The following is a 19949-nucleotide window of genomic DNA, read 5'->3' on the forward strand; positions in this document are numbered from 1 at the left end:
CAAAGCTGAGGCGGCAGAAACCCTGCCAGACCCAAGCCGGCTTTGCATGGAAAGCCGCCACTCTGCACCGGCGCCTCCGGGCAATTTCAGACGGGGTCCCGGGAGAACTCCGCGCTTTGAGGTGAATTCATAATGTCAGGGCCAACAAAGAAGTGAACACACAGCTTGCACTATTAAAGACAAAGAGGGAAAAGAAAAAAAAAAAAAAAAAAAAAAAGAAAAGGTCTGCAGGCTTACTGGTGGAGCTCCGCCTCCGTGAGCGCCTCTGTCCTCAGCTCCCCGGTGACGAGGGCCAGTTCCTCCTTTAGTTCCTGGATTTCCTTTTGGAGGCGTATAATCATCTACAAATAGCAAGGGTGGAGAGTGACTGTCAGCTTCCCACGGAGGTGCACGGGGTGGCAGAGGACATGCACCTTTTCGAGCTGTGAGCTGCTTGAACCATATAAAAAGCACCCCTGTGCCTACCAGCAGCTTTTAAAAATCTCAATATTTTGTGAAAATATTTCCAGAATTCTTTTTTTAACAAATGAAACATGACTGATGTACCTGGAACCCTCTTTCCCTGTGGGCCCTTCTGTCCTTCCTGGGATGACCACTTCCCTGCGTGTTTTCAGACCCTTGACCCTATGTATGCATGTGCTCTTAATGAAAGTATGGTGTCGTTTTGCACGCCTTACATTTTATGTAAATGTTACATTACTGCATGTAATGGTGCCTCCTTTTTTCCCTCGACATCGTGTTTTTGCGCTTATTTATATTGCTTGGTGTGGCTCTAGGTCATTCCTTTTCATGGATATATAGTATTTCGGTAAAGGGAAAGATCACAATTTGTTGATCTACATCTCCTCTTGATGGACATTTAGGATTTCCCCTTTTGCTAAGAAGCGTGGCTGAGAATGTTGTAAATCTGTCCGGGCACACACAGGAGAATCTCTCCACGGTGTGCACTCAGAACTAGAATTCCTTGGTAGTGGAGTATTTACAACTTCTCTTTATTAAATATTATTAAATTGCTCTTCAGAGTACTTATACAAATCTCCATTCCCATCTGCTACATGTGTACACACAGCTAAGTTCCTGTTTCCTCACATTTTTGTGACTGTGTGATATTGGAGGCTCTGTAGTTTTTACCAGTTTTCTCCTAGTCTATGGCATGACTTTCACTCTGTGGTGTTCTCTTGGTTAAATGAAACTTCTGTGTCTCAAGATAATCTAATTAGCAATGTCTTCCTTTTGTGCAACATAAAGAAATTCAAAGCTTTGTTTTTCACATTTAGGTGGGTTTTATTTTGTGTAAGGTATGGGATAGGGATCAAAATTTATTTTTTATAAGGATAACCACACAATATTTTTGTTTATATTATATGTTTCTACATGCTTGTGTGTCTGTTTCCAGGCTATTAGTTGAAAACATTTCTGTATTTGACAATAAGTATGGCAACACCACTTGTTTCAATTACTGTTATCTTAAATACTTCTGGCAGTTAGATAAGACAATCTCCTTCCCTTTTGATGCTGTTCAAGATATATTTGCCTATTCTTGGCCATTTACTCCTTCATATAAATTTCAGATGCAGCTCATCAGATTCTACCGATGGGTTTCCTTTACTTTTAACTGTGATTATGTTTAATTACATTTAATTAAAAGGTAAGTCTTACTGAATTATAATATTGAATCATCTCACTGAGGAACACTGATTTCTTCTGATGGGGATTTAAATTTTCTCTATAAATATCTTACTTCTCGAATTAGATATTATACTAAGAATCTAAAAGTTTTTGTTGATGCTATAAACAGAATTTTTGTAAAATTATGGTTTCTAATCGTTGGCTTCTGCCAGGTTATGTACCAAATAATTTTTTGAACATTTTCAGGTTTTATTATTAAATACCCTTGGATGTTCTGTATAAGCAATAAAATCATTTGCAAATAAGGGCTGGCATTGTGGCCCAGGAGGTTAAGCCATTGCTTGCCACGCTGGCAGGTCACATCAGAGCACCAGTCCACGTCCCAGCTGCTCTGCTTCTATCCCAGCTCCCTGCTGATGCTCCTGGAAAAGCAGTGGAAGATGGCCCTAGTGCTTGGGGTCCTGCAGCCTCAAGGGAGACCTGGCTGGAGTTTCTGGCTCGTGGCTTTGGCCTGGCCCAGCCTGCACTATTGTGGCCATTTGGGGAGTGAATGATGGAAGAGATCTCTATCTCCCTCTCTCTGTCTCTCCTCCTATCCATCTGCATTTCAAATAATTAATCTTTTAATAAATGATAGACATTTTTTCTTCTTTTCTCATTCTAATATATATTTTATTTCTTTCTCATTGTGCTAGCTTGGTCTTCCAAGTATAACTCTAAACTATTCTTGTCTTATTCATTCTAACATTTTACCTTTAAAATGATGTTTACTGTACTTTTGAGTGATGCCCTTAGTCAGTTTAAAGATATGCATTTGGGGCCAGTGTTGTGGAGTAGCAGCACTGGCATCTCATTCGGGTGCCAGTTCAAGTCCCAGCTGCTCCACTTCCAACCAAGCTCCCTGCTAATGTGCCTGGGACAGCAATGGAAGAAGGCCCAAGTGCTTGAGCCCCTGCACCCAAGTGGGAGACCTAGAAGAAGCTTCAGGCTCCTGGCTTCAGATCAGTCCAGCTATAGCTGTTATAGCCATTTGGGGAGTGAACCAGTGGATGAAAGATCTCTCTCCCTCTCTCTCTCTAACTCTGTCTTTCAAATAAATAAATAAATAAATCTTTAAAAAAGATATGCATTCATATTCACAGTTTAATGAGTCTTTTGAAAGTATAAATGTTTAATGTTATCAAATACTTTTTCTGCAATTAGTTATGAGATCACATAATTTTTCTCTTTTAAACTGCAAAGGTAAAGATCACCTTAATTCATGTGGCTAGTTCTTTTTTTTTGTTTGTTTAGATTTATTTATTTATTTGAAAGTCAGAGTGACAGAGAGAGAGAGAGAGGAGAGATATAGAGAGAGAGGTCCTTCATCCACTGGTTCACCCCCCAGATGGCTGCAATGGCCGGAGTTGTGCCAATCTGAAGCCAGGAGACAGGAACTTCCTCCGGGTCTCACACGTGGGTGCAGGGGCCCAAGGACTTGGGCCATCCTTTACTGCTTTCCAAGGCCACAGCAGAGAGCTGGATTGGAAGTTGAGCAGCCAGGACTCAAACTGGCGCCCATATGGGATGCCAGAACTGCAGGTGGCGGCTTCACCCACTATGCCACAGCACTGGCCCCAGCTAGTTCTTTAGTATGAATTATTTCAGATATACCAGACAGTATAGGAGAATATTTAACACTTATGCATCTACCACTTGAAAAATAAAACATTAAGACCCCTTTGAAATCAACACCCCTCTATAGGCTTTCCTAAAGGATTTTTGCATCATTATCCTAAATTCGATTTTAATTATTCCTGCTTTTTTCCCCCGTGCATTGACATATTTTCTAGTGATGCCTTACCCTTAAATTTCCCAAATAAACGCAACTAGGTTAGGATTTATCATATCAGGGTACAGTTGAGACCATGTAGGCACAGCTTGTAATTAACTTACAATACAGAATTCCTAAGATAAAAATTAGTCTAAATTCAGCTTTGATTTATTTTATTTAAAATTTTAAAAAACCGCACTGGGTCTGGCCTCACCTTGCCTTCCCTTCTCCTCTCCCTCCCTTCCTCCTTATTTCCCCCCCACACTCTCCCTTCTTCCCTTCTCTCCCCTCCCCCATCCTCTTCCCCTTCCCTCTCCCCTTCCTCTCTTTTCCTGAGCTGTGTTCACTTTCACTGGGGCTTACCAGACTAAGGGGGTTGTGTAACTGTGAACTTCGAAACCCAGGGCTTTGTATTTTCAGAGAAATTACTTTTTGTTCTACCCAGAGTCCAGGCTAAGGGAAATCAGCTGTCCCAATATTTCCCTGTGCCAGAGGGAAGATTCTTCCCTGGTTCACCTGGGCCGGTGTCGCACCTGGGAGAGGAGCTGATGTTTTAGGCGCAGCACTCACCTTGCTGAGTCTCAGGGCTTTGACGTCCATTCCCTTGTTCCAACCCCCTTTACCCTGTCCCCCAGGACAGCTTCGGCATCAGCTTTGTTTCTGAAAAGCCCCTTACTTCCTTCCAAACTCATCTAAGTATTTCAAGGAAGCTTCTCTAGGGAGATTTTTATTGGAGAGTAGCAGGTTATCCAGACCACATCAAGAGGAGCAGGTGTACAAAAGAACTTGATAGTGAGTACTTTGAACATGTCACCGCTCCTGGACGTGTATTTAAATGTCTAGGATTGTGTGGGTTTTGTTGGCTTTCTGGTTTTGAAAAACATTCTCAGAATCACCAAGACAGGCAGGATGAAAATCTTCAGACAAAAACGATGAAAGTCATTCATTTGCACTTTCCTCTATTAAATGGATATTGATGCGGGCTAGGGCCGTGGCTCACTAGGCGCTGGCACCCCGGGGTTCTAGTCCTGGTCGGGGCGCCAAGTACTATCCCGGTTGCTCCTCTTCCAGTCCAGCTCTCTGCTGTGGCCCGGGAGTGCAGTGGAGGATGGCCCAAGTGCTTGGGCCCTGCATCCGCATGGCAGACCAGGAGGAAGCACCCGGCTCCTGGCTTCGGATCGGCACAGCGCCGGCCATAGTGGCCATTAGGGGAGTGAACCAAAGGAAGGAAGACCTTTCTCTCTGTCTCTCTCTCACTGTCTAACTCTGCCTGTCAAAAAAAAAAAAAAAGAATATTGATGCATATTTTCTACTTCTAAGGCTTTCAAAGTCAAATCTAACACCAATTTTTTAAATCTCATTGAATAGAAATCTCAAAACTTAGCCCAATTTTCATGGTTTTAAGCTTAGAACCGACACACCTCCCATGAGACTCCTGCAGGGACTCCGGAATTAGGGCCGTCCTTACAAGATTTCAGCACATGTCTGGGATACTATGAGCTTGATCAAGGTTCTTCCAGTACCTCATCGGTCTGAGGCCCCCACACTTGTAAATGGAGCAGAGCAAATCTGGTGATCCTGATCACACGGGCTGGCTCCACAGCTGCCACTAAATCCTGACAGTAAGATGTAGGAACTCCCACCCAGGTTATATCTTGGATGAGTTTGAGGACAAATTTGCAATTGTCACGTATGCTTCAGTCAAAGCGCTGCGCATAAAATGATGAGCAGTGACATCAGTTTTTAGAAGCAATTATGCAAGAGACCAGGAAACAACACTTGTTAATTGCCTGATTATTCTGCTTGAAGAGGACCTCAACATTCATTTAATTATCAGCTATTGGCTTTTGACTCTGAATTTCTCGTCTTTAAATCTCTACATCAGACACAGGAAATTGTTCACCTATCTATCTCCAAATTCCTTCTGTTCCTTCAGAGAAAGTCTCTAGAGGAATTTAAAGGGAAAAAAAAAAAAGTCCTCCAACATCTAGTGTGTTTATTTTCCTTAAATTATGAACTAATTTTTGTCTTCAGGCTATCGATAACTCTGCTACTGTTTCTCATTCTGCAGGTAAGGCCAGAGGCTGCTGGCGGGGTTGGAACAACAGAGAATGTTGGCCTAGGAGTTCAATTCCACTTGAACAAGGCCATTGCATTCTGTGCCCGTTTCCCAGCGAGGGCTCTGGTGCTGCTGGTGTCTGAGCCAGGCCGGTACTGGAAAGAGATCCTGCAGCACCCACTGCTTTCTCCTGGACAGAATTCTACCAGGGGTGCTTGTTGCTCCCAGTGCAAGCAGGGTGAACTGCCCCTGTCCCTCTATCCTTCCATGGAATGATTTCAAGGGAGAGAGGGCAAATGAGGAAGCAACTGATATGAGTAATAGTGAACTTGAACATTTTTTTTGAATTTGAGAAATTTGTAAATGAAGCACTGTTGATAAGATTTCACATTTCTCTAAACCTACATTAGTTTATTTCCCAGTGAAATTAAAAAAAAAAAAAACTGGGTGATTTGAAGAAGAATATTATGGGATTTGACAAAATTGAGATATTTTATTTCAATACTTTCAATGTTGGTATGAGTTGGTTCAGTGTTGCATTTCATTTATACAAAATTAACAAAATGGAGGAAAGAAATTTGTAACTATAATGAGTAGCTGAATCATTTAACTTGTCTTTTTTTTGCATAAAAAGTGCTTTCATAAAGCAGGATTTAGTCCTATAAAATTAGAAGCTTACTGGTTGTTCCATGGATTAAACTGATAATTAACTTTTAAAAATCTCTGGAATAAGTAACAGGGCGGTTATGCAAAATACGATTTTATTTATTATCCATTAAGAGTTTTCTTTCTTCATAAGCTTTTATTAAAACTGGTCTATTATTTTCTTTATGAAGTTAAATTGAAGCTTTTTGAAAGGCTGAGGCCTGCATATGAATAAAAATTGTGTAATATTCCATTGTGGGAGTCTTCAGGACTCATAGCATGTCTTTGCAGTGGGCAGTGGGGGAGCTAGAGGTAAACTCACTGACTCCTCAGCAGGATGGTCTGTGTTTGAATCCTGGCTTTGCTGTCTATTGGTACTGTGGCTCTGAGCAAGTTAGTATCTCTGTGGCTCAGTTTTGTTACCTGTACAGCAGAGGCAGGGATGGCATCTACTCATAAGTTTGTTTTGAGAATTAGATGAGTTAATACTCAGAACACCACCTGGTGCAGAGTAAGTCACCCCTCCACCAAGCTGTAACTAATCTTTGATATACTTTGATATGCTTACCAATCTGGGATCAATTTCTTCATTAAGAACAGCTTCATTCTTTATAAGTGCCACTCGCTGTGCAAATCTGCAGGTGGATATAGATTCCTAACAAAGCAAAACACCTTCTTAAAATACCATAGCACAGAGAGATTTCCCTGTAGACAAAATGAAACTTTTTTCATAGAAAAAAGATACATACCTAATGAGTGATGTACATGAAACATCACAGTGAGGAAATATGAGGGTACGTGAAATGTCTTGGGAAATTGGAATTAAAAGACATCTACTTAGATGTAAAAAATTAAAATCCATGCACATGAGGGGTTCTTCAAAAATTTCACAGAAAATGTACATTATGAAAAAACTATGCATGTATTTCAAACATTTTTGCATCAATATAATTTTTAAATTCCATTTCCCACAAACTATTCAGAGCACCCCCATAAACTTCCAAATTAAGGGAATTTGCTCTAAGGTGTTATTTTCTCCCAAAATTTTGGTATGATTTAACAAAATGACCAATGCCAAAAATGTGGGTGCTCCCGAGATCCAAGGTGGTGACTGGCAGGTGTTTCCAACTATTGATCTACTAAAGCGGAACTACATGTATGAATCATGATCATAGCAGATACCATACTCCACAAACATAAAAGACTACAAAGTAAGTATCTGCAACAGTCCAGAGAGAGGCTTTTCAAGGCACCTGACAGTCAAGTGCGTGGCCTTGTTTACAGAAGTTCCTGCCGCTTCCTGGTTTCCTCTTTGAGGGCTGTCCGGATGGCACACATTACACAACAACATAGGAAACACCAGCTGTCTCTAAAGCCAGCCAGGCAAGGCCCGGCCAAAGCCTCCTGGGGGCTGCACTCGCACCACCTTGCTAGGAACATATTCTAGGGACACCTCTCAGGTTTCCAGATCTTTGTCATCAGGAGCAAAACAGAGCAGGAGAAGTGCACGGATCACTTCTTCTTCTTCTTCTTTTTTGACAGGCAGAGTGGACAGTGAGAGAGAGAGAGAGAGACAGAGAGAAAGGGCTTCCTTTTCCGTTGGTTCACCCTTCAATGGCTGCTGCGGCCAGCACTACGCCGATCCAAAGCCAGGAGCCAGGTGCTTCTCCTGGTCTCCCTGCGAGTGCAGGGCCCAAGCACTTGGGCCATCCTCCACTGCCTTCCTGGGCCATAGCAGAGAGCTGGCCTGGAAGAGGAGCAACCAGGATAGAATCTGGAGCCCTGACTGGGACTAGAACCTGGGGTGCCGGCGCCGCAGGCGGAGGATTAGCCTAGTGAGCCGCGGCGCCAGCCCTGGATCACTTCTTTCCTTTCTCTGGCTGAGAACGAAACCATCAGCAGGCCTTCCAAAATGTGTTTATGAGACCTTCCAACCATCCTGTGCCAGGTGACATCAATTCTCAGGGGGGGTTATTACAATGCTGGCAGAGAACCCAAAGCTGTGAACTCCCGCACAGGGTATTTGCCTCTGAGGGCAGAGCTCAACCCAGCTGCAAAGATGGAAACCCACCCAGGACCCACAGCTTATCTCATAAACAGGCAGTGAAAACCCAGACTGAGATCCCCAGAGGGAAGGGCCAACATACGTCAATATTCCTTTTCTCTAGAGAGAGCGTGGCAATCATGGTCGTCATGCAGTTCCCCCCCAGGCTGTCTCTCAGGACACTGGTCATCATGGAGTTCCTATAGGGAATGTGGGAACGGTGTTTTTCCGAAAGGGCGATGATAACCTGTGGTAAAGCAGAAAATGCACACATGAGAAACAACTTCAACAGCAGTAAAAACAGAAACAATAGCTACGTGGAGGGTAACACCCAAAACAAGGGCATAGAATAAATATTTAACAATAATATTTGGTATGAACATGGTGAAGATGGAATAAAGTAAATGTAGCATAAAGATAGCATTGTGAACCCTGTAATTTTTGGACAGATGAAATAATGTGTATAGAATTGGATAGACTATTATTCTGTTTTTAGCTGTTGGAACATTTTTATAAAAACACAAGAGTTAATCATGCCTAATTAACTAAAAATTTTTAAAAATCCATTGTTTACCTGAAAGAATTACAGAGAAGGAGAAGCAGAGACAGATACAGACAAAGAGAGAGAGAGAGACAGAGACAGAGAGATCTTTCTTTTACTGGTTCACTCCCCAAATGGCCACAGTGGCCAGGTCTGGGACAGGCCAAAGCCAGGAGCCAGCAGTTTCATCTCGGTCTCCCACATGGGTGCAAGAGCCCAAATACTTGGGACATCTGCTGCTGCTTTGCCCAGGACATTAGCAGGGAGCTGGATAGGAAGTGGAGCAGCTGGGATTTGAACTGACATCCACATGGGATGCCAGCATTGCAGGCGACAACTTTACCCACCATATCACAACACCAGCCCTGCCTGAAATTACTTTAATTCTACCAAACCGTGTTGTATGATCCATCTTCAAGGTAGAAGAGGCAGAACAATAAATAAGGAGTATGGGAAGTAGCAGAGGATGGAGGCTGAGAGCCCAGATCCTGTACAAGATTGTCTAGGGCCAAGTCCTTGTCATACTGGGGCATGCCTCTCAGCATCTCTGCCTTGGGCTTCTCTGTAAAACAGTGATGAAAGCAGCCTCCAACTACAGGTAGTTAGGATTGTTAGAAAAGCTAAAATGTGCCAGTTGTTTTGAATTATAACTATCCCATAATAAGTGCTTTACAGTTTTTTTTTTTAAGATTTAATTATTTGAAAGGCAGAGTTACAGAGAGGCAGAGGCAGAGAGAAAGGGATCTTTCATCCACTGGTTTACTCCCCAGATGGCCATAACAGCCAGAGCTGCACTGATCCGGAGCCAGGAGCTTCTTCCGGGTCTCCCCTGTGGGTGCAGGGGCCCAAGGACCTGGCCATCTTATGCTGCTTTCCCAGGCCACAGCAGAGAGTGGGATTGGAAGTGGAGCAGCCAGGACTTGACCGGTGCCCATATGCAATGCTGGCACTGCAGGCAGCAGCTCTTACCCACTACGCCACAGTGCCAGCCCCTCTACAGGTGTTTTCTATCATGTGATGGCCTGGTTCAACTGAAGCTTGCTTATCTTACTCCCCCTGAGTTTCTTAGATATTTAACAGGAAGGTACTAGATGGATGATGTTGGATGGAATGAAAGGCTGCTGGGGTTGTCTGTAAAGGGAAGACCAAGGCCTCAGAATTATCCTGGGAAGATTAATCTAGTGCTAGGATGTCCAGTGCAAAGTAGCAGGAATTGTCCACCCACAGAGTGTGTCTTTAGGGACCCCCCCCCCAGGGTCCTGGCTTCTGAAAATGCCTCTGCCAACACCTGCCATTGTTCTAGTCTTTTTCTCCTCCCAGGTGTGTTAGTCCTATCATCAGAACCTCTTATAAAACAAGATGGCTTATAAAACAAGATGGGAGCATTGTTTTTTGAAGGCTATTTGAACAAAAACATCCAACTCTATTGCTAGTCTTGATTTAAATGCAGGACCACAGATGTCACTACAAACTAGCAATTCCGTGATCTCTATCAAAAAATCACCTTTTTCTCCAAACCTCTATCCAGCCTCGTCTCTCCCCGGCTTCAGTTTGAGCCGATGACCACCTTCCCACTAGACGCACCAAGGCTACTCATGCTTCTAAATGCCCTGGGTGCACTGCCCCTCCTTCTGCTACTGTCCACCCTCTCCCGCTTTTGCTCTCATCTACTTCGCTCCTACACTCACCGCCTCTCTCTACTGCACCAAATTCTCTCATCTGGATTGCTCCCATTCTGACAGTAAACTAAGATGGCTCCTACCAGGGTCACCAGCAACCTCTTTATACCAAGGGCATAAACCATCGTCTTGTTAGGCTTTTGAGTCCATCACTCAACACAGGTACTCTGTGCGTTCTCTAGGAAACACCTTGCCCATTTGCCAATCACAGTACCACACTCTCCAGGTTTTCCTCTTTCCACAAAAACCAACTGATGAATGCTTGCTTTTCTTCTTCCTACATTATAAGACAAGGAGTGCTCCAGGGCACTTGATCCTCTTTTACTTTATTATCCAATTCTCTCCCTACGTAATCTCATTCTATCCCCTGGCTTTTAAAAAGTGCATGTGTGTGTTGACCGCGTGTCAATTTATAGTACCAGGAGACTGGTGCTGTGGCGCAGAGGGTTAAAGCCCTAGCCTGAAGTGCTGGCATCCCATATGGGCGCCGGTTTGAGTCCTGGCTGCTCCTCTTCTGATCCAACTCTCTGCTATAGCCTGGGAAGGCAGTAGAAGATGGCCCAAGTCCTTGGGCCCCTGCACCCACGTGGGAGACTCAGAAGAAGCTCCTGGCTCCTGACTTCAGATTGGTGCAGCTCCAGCCATTGTGGCCATCTGGGGAGTGAACCAGCAGATGGAAGACCTCTCTCTCTGTCTCTACCTCTCTCAGTAACTCTTTCAAGTAAATAAAATAAATCTTTAAAAAAATTTATAGTACCAGTCTCAGCCTTTTCCCTGAGCAGCTGTCTTCATGGAAACTGTCTCCACCTGGGTTTCTGCTCCTGATTTTCTCTCCCCTCTCCCTCCAAGCCTGACTTCCTTGCAGGCCTTCCTCATCATCCTTAACAGCACCGCCATCCACTTAGCTGCTGAGGCCAAAACCCCAGGCCTCGCCCTGAACCATCCTCCCCTCCAAGATCCAACCCACGGGCAATTTCTCTCAGGTTTTCCCACAATCTTAACCAAAGATTGGGCCACTTCCTGTCGCCTCTCCCCACCTCTCTAGCGTGGTATCTGTGGTCCCTTGCTTGGACAACTTCCCAAGGTTTTCAGTGAGTCTCTGACTCTACTTTGCCCTGCTAGGATCTGTTCTCTTTATGCCGCCAGAGGGATATTTATAAGTCGTGAGCTTCATCTGGTCATTCCCCTGCTTACAACTTTCGAGCAGCTTCCCAGTGCACTTTGTATAATAACCCAGCTGCAACAGAACCTCACCTGCTGCATGGCCCTCTTTCTTGCACTGGCCTTCCTGCTATCGGCCCAACGTGCCAAGCTTATCCCCACCTCACAGCCTTGGAACTTGCTATCCCTTTTACCCACATGCTTCTGTCCCAGATTTTTGCACAGCTTCCTGCTTTGTGTCATTCCAATCTTTGCTCAAATGTTGTCTCCTGGTCAGTGCTGTGGCTCAGCGGGTTAAAGCCCCAGCCTGCTGCGCCAGCATCCCATAGGGGTGCCAGTTCAAGTCCCAGCTGCTCTACTTCTGATCCAGCTCTCTGCTATGGCCTGGGAAAGCAGTGGAAGATGGCCCAAGTCCTTGGGCCCCTGCACCTGTGTGGGAGACCTGGAAGAAGCTCCTGGCTCCTGGCTTCAGATCAGCTCAGCTCCGGCCATTGTGACCATTTGGGAAGTGAACCAGTGAACAGAAGACTCTCTTCACCCCCTGTCTCTACCTGTTTCTGTAACTCTGTCTTCCATATAAATAAAATAAATCTTTAGACAAAACAAAAAAAGTGTTGTCTCCTCACAAGGGCTTTCCCTGAACACCGAATCAAATCTAACACCCTAGTCTCCAGGCCAGCACTCTCTTTTCTTCTAGCCCTTATACACTATTTTAAATTATATTTATTTGCTTGCTGTCAACTGCTTCCGGATAGACTTTCTACTCTGCAAGGCCAGAGGTGTTGTCCCTTGTTCTCAGCTCTAGCCCCATGGCCTAGAACAGGGCCAACATGCGGCAGAAACTGCGTGGCTTCACTCAGCTCTTATGATCATCTCGTTCTGGTCTGACTTCAGGCAAACTCCATTTCCTACCCTCTCCTGCAACTCATGCAGTGGGATTTTGGGGGTGAGCTATGAGAGGGAGTGACCATAAAGAAGTTTTGGTCTGTGGGTATCTGGTTCTTCTGAGCAACTGTGGGGAAGTTTCTGGAATCCAGAACTTCAAGCCCCAGTTGGCAAGTCCTGAGTCCTATTTCACAGAGCAGTTCAATGGTGTCAGAAGTGCATTCCTGTTTTCTCTGCTCCCAGCTGGGTAGCATCCAAGCCCGGTTTTCTGACTTTTATTGAGATTCTCTATATTTAACAAACTCTATGCTGCTTAAAATAGCTACAGTGCACTAAGAAATTTGGCTAATACAACATGTGCTCAACAAATTGTTGTTAGGTGAATGAATGAGTAGATGGATTAGTTTTACCTAGGGAGGTCCTTACTGTTGGATGAGATTTGGGATAATTCAGTTTCCATGTAACTGGAAAGGAAGTGGGAATATCACAGACCCAAGTCTGAGTGGCAAGGGATGCTAGTGGAGTTCTAGGCCCTGGGGACCAAAATGACAAATTAAATATCTGAAACAGGTAAAGCAGGCCCAAATACCAGACACCATCCCAAACAAGGGCTGGTCTAACTGATGTGCAGAGAGTGTGACATGATTATTTACTAATCATCAGCTGAGTGTCTAACAATTCTCTGAGTATTCTGAAATACTTTTGAAAAACAATAGTTACTATTTTTTCCTTTGCTCTAGGAAACAATATTGATATCTTTTTTACTCACAAAGTTACTATGAGTTAGATGACAAAAAAGAGAATACCTTCTCTCTTCTATCTCTCCCTCTCTGTCTGTAATTCTACCTCTCAAATAAATAAATAAATAAATAAAATCTTAAAAAGGGGTGGGGTGGGGCTGGCACTGTGGTATAGTGGGCTAATCCTCTGCCTGCAGTGCTGGCATCCCATATGGGCTCCAGTTCAAGTCCTGACTGCTCCTCTTCTGCTCCAGCTCTCTGCTATGGCCTGGGAAAGCAGTAGAGGATAGCCCATGTGCCTGGACCCCTGCACCCACGTGGGAGACCCAGAAGAAGTTCCTGGCTCCTGACTTTGGATCAGCTCAGCTCTGGCTATTGTGGCCATCTTGGAAGCAAACCAGCGGATGGAAGACCTGTCTGTCTCTCCCTCTCTATGTCTATAAGCCTACCTCTCAAATAAATAAATAAAATCTTTTAAAATAAAAGGAGAATCGCTTCGTAAACTTCCTCTTGATATTAAAGTAAATTATGTGTTGATGAATATGCTTTTGGTTTCAATTAGCAGAAAATGTAACAAATTGGTTTCAATCATAAGGGAATTGTATTAGCTACTGTAATCAAACTATGAAGGCTTTAGATTAGAAATAGCCCAAAAATTGCATGCCACCACCAGTGACTTACTTTTTCCTCATATTGCTGCTCTATTATCATCCTTGTGGTGGAAGTCAGATTCTCCTCATCAGCACAGTATGGCTGCCAGATGCCCTGGTATCATCTACTTCTTCTTCTTCTTTTTTTTTTTGACAGGCAGAGTGGATAGTGAGAGAGAGAGAGAGAGAGAGAGAGAAAGGTCTTCCTTTTTGCCGTTGGTTCACCCTCCAATGGCTGCCGCGGCCAGCGCACCGTGCTGATCCGAAGCCAAGAGCCAGGTGCTTCTCCTGGTCTCCCATGCGGGTGCAGGGCCCAAGCACTTGGGCCATCCTCCACTGCCTTCCCGGGCCATAGCAGAGAGCTGGCCTGGAAGAGGGGCAACCAGGATAGAATCCGGCGCCCCAACCGGGACTAGAACCCGGTGTGCTGGTGCCGCAAGGCGGAGGATTAGCCTGTTAAGCCACGGCGCTGGCCCTGGTATCATCTACTTCTTTATTCATAACCCAGATGAGAAAGCACTCTTCTCTAATCATTAAGCAAAAGTCCTGAACTTCACTAGGGACTGACGTGGGATCTGGGCTCACCCTTGAATCAATCAGTGTAGCCAGGAGAAAGATAGGCTCTAATTCACTTAGACCAGGCAGTGTCTGCTCATAGAGCTGAGACAGGCTCTTGGCTGCTACTCCCTGGGATAGATATTGCAGAGGCCATTCCAATGACCCCTCCAGAAAGGGTTCTATAGTTGTTAAGAAGAATTAAGACTCAAAATGGGATTATAAATTAGAAAATATGGTCTTAAAAATTGAAGAATCTGAAGTCGGAGTCCAACTTCCCCACTTGCATGATCTTAGGCAAATCTCTTACACGTTTTTAGCCTCAGTTTCCTTATCTGTAAAAGTGAGATTAGAATGCTTGTCTGGGGGCTGGCGCTGTGGTGTAGTAGGCTAAGCCTCTGCCTGAAATGCCGGCATCCCATATGGGCGCCAGTTTGAGTCCTGGCTGCTCCTCTTCCAATACAGCTCTCTGCTGATGGCTTGGGAAAGCAGTAGAAGACGGCCCAAGTGCTTGGACTCCTGCACCCACATGGGAAACCCAGAAGAAACTCTTGACTTCGGAACAGCCCAGCTCTGATTCAGACCAGTGGGTGGAAGACCTTTCTCTATCTCTCTTTCTCTGTAACTCTACCTCTCATATAAATAAATAAATACGATCTTAAAAAAAAATGCTTGTCTCGCAGAACTATTTTAAAGATCGACACAGATAATTTCTAGTGTTGTGCAGGAGCCTTCTGGAAATGTTCTTTGTGATTGCTTTGGAGACTTACTTGCTTTAGCCATTCCAACCCAGTCCTGGGCCACTTCTCTAGAAGGGGACCCTGAGCAGGTGTCTCGCCAGCTCTGAAGGAACTGTGGGAGCACCATAAGCCCAGCCCACCTGGAGCAGATAGAGACCTGCAGAATGACCCAGAAATGGCAGGTATTTGGGAAAAAGACTGCTCTGGGCTCTCTACTGGGCAGGAACCAAAGGATCTCCTGAAGGGCACATGGAAGGTCTATTTGCATTTGCGATTTCATGTGTAAATACAATGACAAACGTTCTTAAGGGCTGTCTTTAAGCAACAGAGTGAAGCCCGACACTATCCTTGGGGATTTCTCCAAGTACTTAGAAACTGTGCCAGTTTACTACTTAATGAATTAGAGATTTTCTTATGAGGAGCTCAAAGGGCATGGAAAACTATCCTCTGAAAACCGACAAAGACTCAGAGTGGTTCCATGCGGTACTGGCCCATTAGTTTTCCTCCTGAACACACATGCATCCAGCGGCAGGCCAATGGACACTGAGACTCTGAGGAAGCCACTGCTGTTGGGTAACTGGCCGCAGGCAGCCTGGAGTCGGATTCCTGTGCAGCCAGGGAGCAGACACTGTGCCTTCCTGGTGGTTTCCCACCTGACGTTCCACAGGGACTGTGGGCCACAGCGGGAGCACTCTGGGAGGCTTGTGGCTAGGGCAGACAAGGGCACTTTTGTCCTTTTCCCTCCATGGACTCGATGTCTAGGGCCAAAACTGCACCCTGCTACTGTGGCTTAAAATGTTTTTGAGGAAAACTTTTTGGAAAAAGTACTGCAAGCACAAAGGGCACCGCAAAAACCAAAACTACTTTGACAAACACGAGGTGATTTACTTATGTGGATGGCAAGGTGCATTCAACTCTGAGAGCCTGTATGCTTCCAGCAGGTGTCGGGGTCAGGACGGCAACTCCATGCACAGTTCCCAGTTTCCAGAACCAGTGGAGGCTCATTAGTGTAAGACAGGTGACCAAGCCATTTCACAGTCCAACTCTATCTTACACACTGCAACTCAGAGAGGATGCAACTGAACAACCAGGACTTCTACGGGGTTCTATCAGAGCATGTATCTTGCTGTGGGAGAGGATTTATTGGTGTGCTACGTTCACGTGCTGGATAACAGACCACAGATATCTTTTCAGAAATACATTTATCCTGCTGCCTGACATATCTCACAGCACCCAGTGGAAACTCATTCATAATCTGATGATGAATGAATAAATGAAACGAGTTACATTACATCGTGTTAGAAGATGCTCCTTCCAAGTATCGTTAGTCCCACAATAAAGTACAACATAATTTGATTATAAAGCTCTTGAATTTTGTTATTTCATTAAGTATCTTCTCATTATTAAAAACTATTCTTGGAATCGGCATTATGGCGCAATGCCACTTGCAACACTGGCATGCCCTATGAGTGCAGGTTCGAGTCCCCACTGCTCTTATCCAGCTCCCTGCTAATGTACCTGGGAAAGCAGCGGAAGATGGTCCAAGTGTTTGGGCCCATGCCACCTACACAGGAGACCCAGAAGAAGCTGCTGGCTCTTGGCTTCAGCCTGGCTCAGCCCCAGCCATTGTGGCCACTGTGGAGTGAACCAGTGGATGGAAGCTCTCTCCCTCTTTCTCTGTAACTCTGCCTTTCAAATAAATAAATCTTTTAAAAAAATTCTGATTTGTACTCCCTGGGTCCCTCTTATTTTTCTTTCTGAAATTCTAAAACTGCTCTTCTACCTGCCTATTTGCTCTGTGACAGCTACTCCTAGACTTACACAAGCCCACATATTCATGTCCTTACTCCGCACTTCTCCTGTATTTGTGTTCTCCTATCTGCTCTCGCTAATCTCTCCTCTCTGTTGTCTTAGGCTGAGCCTCCTCCTTTCCTGTAGACACTCGGATATCAGTGTAAACAGTGAACAGCTGGAGTGGTGCAGTGGGTGAAAATGGAACAGATAAATTATATTCAGAGAGCCAAGGGTCAATGACATGTGAATGTCACTGAGCCCCTAAGTGAACCAGTCCCTCCCGCTCCCCCACTGCCCCCCCCCCCCAATGGATCGAGGAGCTGATTGGCTGACACTTCCCAAGCCTGACCTGCTCTAACCCCCACCCTTGTCTGGCTCACTCCCACTCATTCTTCAAGGTTCTGCTTAGCATCACGCCCCCAGAGAGCTGTCACTCTTACCTTATCTCACTCTCACCTCCTCAGTCTTAGTCAGACTCTCATTAGGAGCTCTCCTCCCTGCTGTTCCTTTCTCTTCACAGCTCTCACCTGGATGAAGGCCACATCCTCAATGGCCGCTTATCCGATTCACATCTCTCTACACTGAACTGGATCTCTGGGGCAAGGACTGCTTCTATTTGTTCACCACTGCACGCCAGTGCCCAGCACAGGGGCTGGCACATTCTGGGTCCTTAGAAATATCTGTTAGGTGAATCAATTGGTAGCAGAACATCAGATGCCATGTGGCCACCAAGTCTGTGACCTGGGGCTGATGTGACAAGAATTTTGAAGAGATGAGCGTGAGCAGAGGAACAGCTTTTGTGACAAGCAGCAGCTTGCGAAGGACTCGTAGAATGAAGGAAAAGAAGGACTGGGGGCAGAACCATTCTGGAGTGATCATGACTGATGGCAAGTTTGATCCAAATGATGAATCTACTTTTGTATGAACAGATGGACAGAATGGAAATTAAAACAGGCAGTGCTATCATCTGAAGCAAGCAGATCCATTTCTTTGAAATAAAGCACTTTGAATGCAGGCCATTATGTTTTCCTGGCATTGTTCTGTAAGAGTCCTATTAAGTAAAAAGCTCTGTTAAGTAGTGTGGAGTAGTGGAGCAAGGAAGAGCCCAGGAATGCTGACTCTTGGCAAAAACACTACAATGATCTGAGTGCCACGTGGACCCTCATCTCTGGGTTCTGCAGTACTGGAACCCATTTGGTTGGAGACTAACTGTGGGCTCCTTGTTCAGACAGAATCCCCTGGGCTTCTCTCAATCCACTTCTTCAACCAACGCATTTATCATCAGAACAACATCATCAGTCTCAAAAGAGTTCATTAGGCTGTTCGAAAAATTGTTTTCTCAAACATTTTAGCCACCAACATCCACTAACAAGTTATTCTGCCTCACCAATATTCTCAGTGCTTCTCCATCCAATTTTTTTTTTAAAAAAAAACAAAACATGTATTTCTGTCCTCTCCTTTTTTTTTTTTTTTTTTTTTTAGAATTTGGAAGTAGTTGACATCTTTAACATTCAACTCACAACATTTTTATTCAGAGCTGAAAGACACTTGAGAAATCATCTGATTTAATCCATTCATTTTAAAAAAATGAAGTTTTCTTTGACTATTTATATAGCTAAATTCAGATGAGCTTTCTCTGCCCATAGAGTCAAGTTTGGAAAATTAAAACTGGGGTGACTTGTGGTCAACTTGAGGTAGAGGTACAGAGCAAAAGCAAAGGCTAAGAAAACGGAGTGCAGGGCCAGAATTACTGACCAGATAGTCACTGGAAGCTGAAAATGTTGGCCTTCTCTGAGCTATGTTCCCATAGTTCATCTTCTAACTTGGAAAAACAGGCAACCGGAGTTCATTTATAACCTACGTTCAAACCCCCTAATACAATAAACACAACACTGCAGGAAGACAATAAATGAAAAAAGGCATAATAGGTTTTGGAGCCAAGCAAATCTAGGTTTAAATTCTCACCAGCTGATCAACACTGGGGAGAACTCGGGAAGACCTCGGAAAGACTTGCATTTTGAAATCCTTAGGATGAGGATAATAACGCTTACAATGTAGGGCGACTGTGATTTACAAAGGAAACGGTATGTACCAGATGCTAGTAGATACACCAATGTTTCTAGCTGCCGTACTCCTAACAGTCAGTGGGTAGAAACCCCCAAGTGTCCATCAGCATAGGAATGGATAAAGAAAGTATATCACTGAAGTTGTGAATGTTTTAATGGAAACATAACAAAGCAAAATGAAATGCTAGGGGAAAGCCTGAGACACAGCATCCGCCCATTTCACCTGTTCTAAGTAATGAAGGGACAGGTTGATGTACTTGGCCTCGGTTAGAAGCTGCCCCCCGACGCCAGTCTTTGCCACTCGCTCTGAACCAGCCAGGTCCACCAGGTGGAGTTTGGCATGTCGGACGGTTGCAGATCCTGGTTCCTTGCTTGACAAATGAACAGTGAAAATGCAGTGGGAACGGGTTGAAGCTTGATTCATAGGAGTCTATAAAAGAAAGTGGGAGAAAAATGAATCAAAAAATTAAAATAATTAAAGAAAACCAAAATATTTAAATTTGCATTTCTAGTGATAAGACATTTTTCTCATGAAGCCAGCACTCAGGTATAGCAAAAATACATGGCTGCAACTCTTAAAGTCAGTTCTTCTTAATGTATGACCTCCTGGATGACCAATAACAAATGCGGTGGAGTTGAATCAGAAAGTAAGAGTTCTGATGAGGTAGAGACTGAGTCCTCTTACCAATACGATACATTCTGTATCTTAACCTTAGCTAGTCATGTTGAAAATGCTTAATGCCAATTCAACAGAAAAAGAGGTGAGAATGTGGGCAACAAGAACATTCATTATCCCAAGTGTAAACACAATCCCCCAGTGCTCACCATCACTGCTGCTACTCAACACTGAGCTGGAGGTCTCGGCCAATAAACAAACAAAACACTGACCTGGAGGTCCCGGCCAAGAAACAAACAAGACACGAAACTGGAGGTCCCGACCAGTATAAT

The 19949-nt window shown here is 44.4% G+C and overlaps 1 protein-coding gene across 1 annotated transcript in view; it reads right to left on the bottom strand.

Moving 5' to 3' along the window:
* The window catches only part of KIF6 (kinesin family member 6), a 424022-nt gene that overhangs the window by 236876 nt on the left and 167197 nt on the right, over window positions 1-19949 (bottom strand). The window contains exons 7-10 of the mRNA XM_062187187.1: window positions 19225-19431; window positions 8294-8437; window positions 6715-6801; window positions 238-341 (exon numbers count right to left, since the gene is read on the bottom strand). Of these exons, the coding sequence (XP_062043171.1) occupies window positions 238-341; window positions 6715-6801; window positions 8294-8437; window positions 19225-19431 (542 nt within the window). The remainder of the gene's footprint in view (window positions 1-237; window positions 342-6714; window positions 6802-8293; window positions 8438-19224; window positions 19432-19949) is intronic.

Source organism: Lepus europaeus, chromosome 3 (genome assembly GCF_033115175.1).
Source record: "Lepus europaeus isolate LE1 chromosome 3, mLepTim1.pri, whole genome shotgun sequence".
Taxonomy (NCBI): domain Eukaryota; kingdom Metazoa; phylum Chordata; class Mammalia; order Lagomorpha; family Leporidae; genus Lepus; species Lepus europaeus.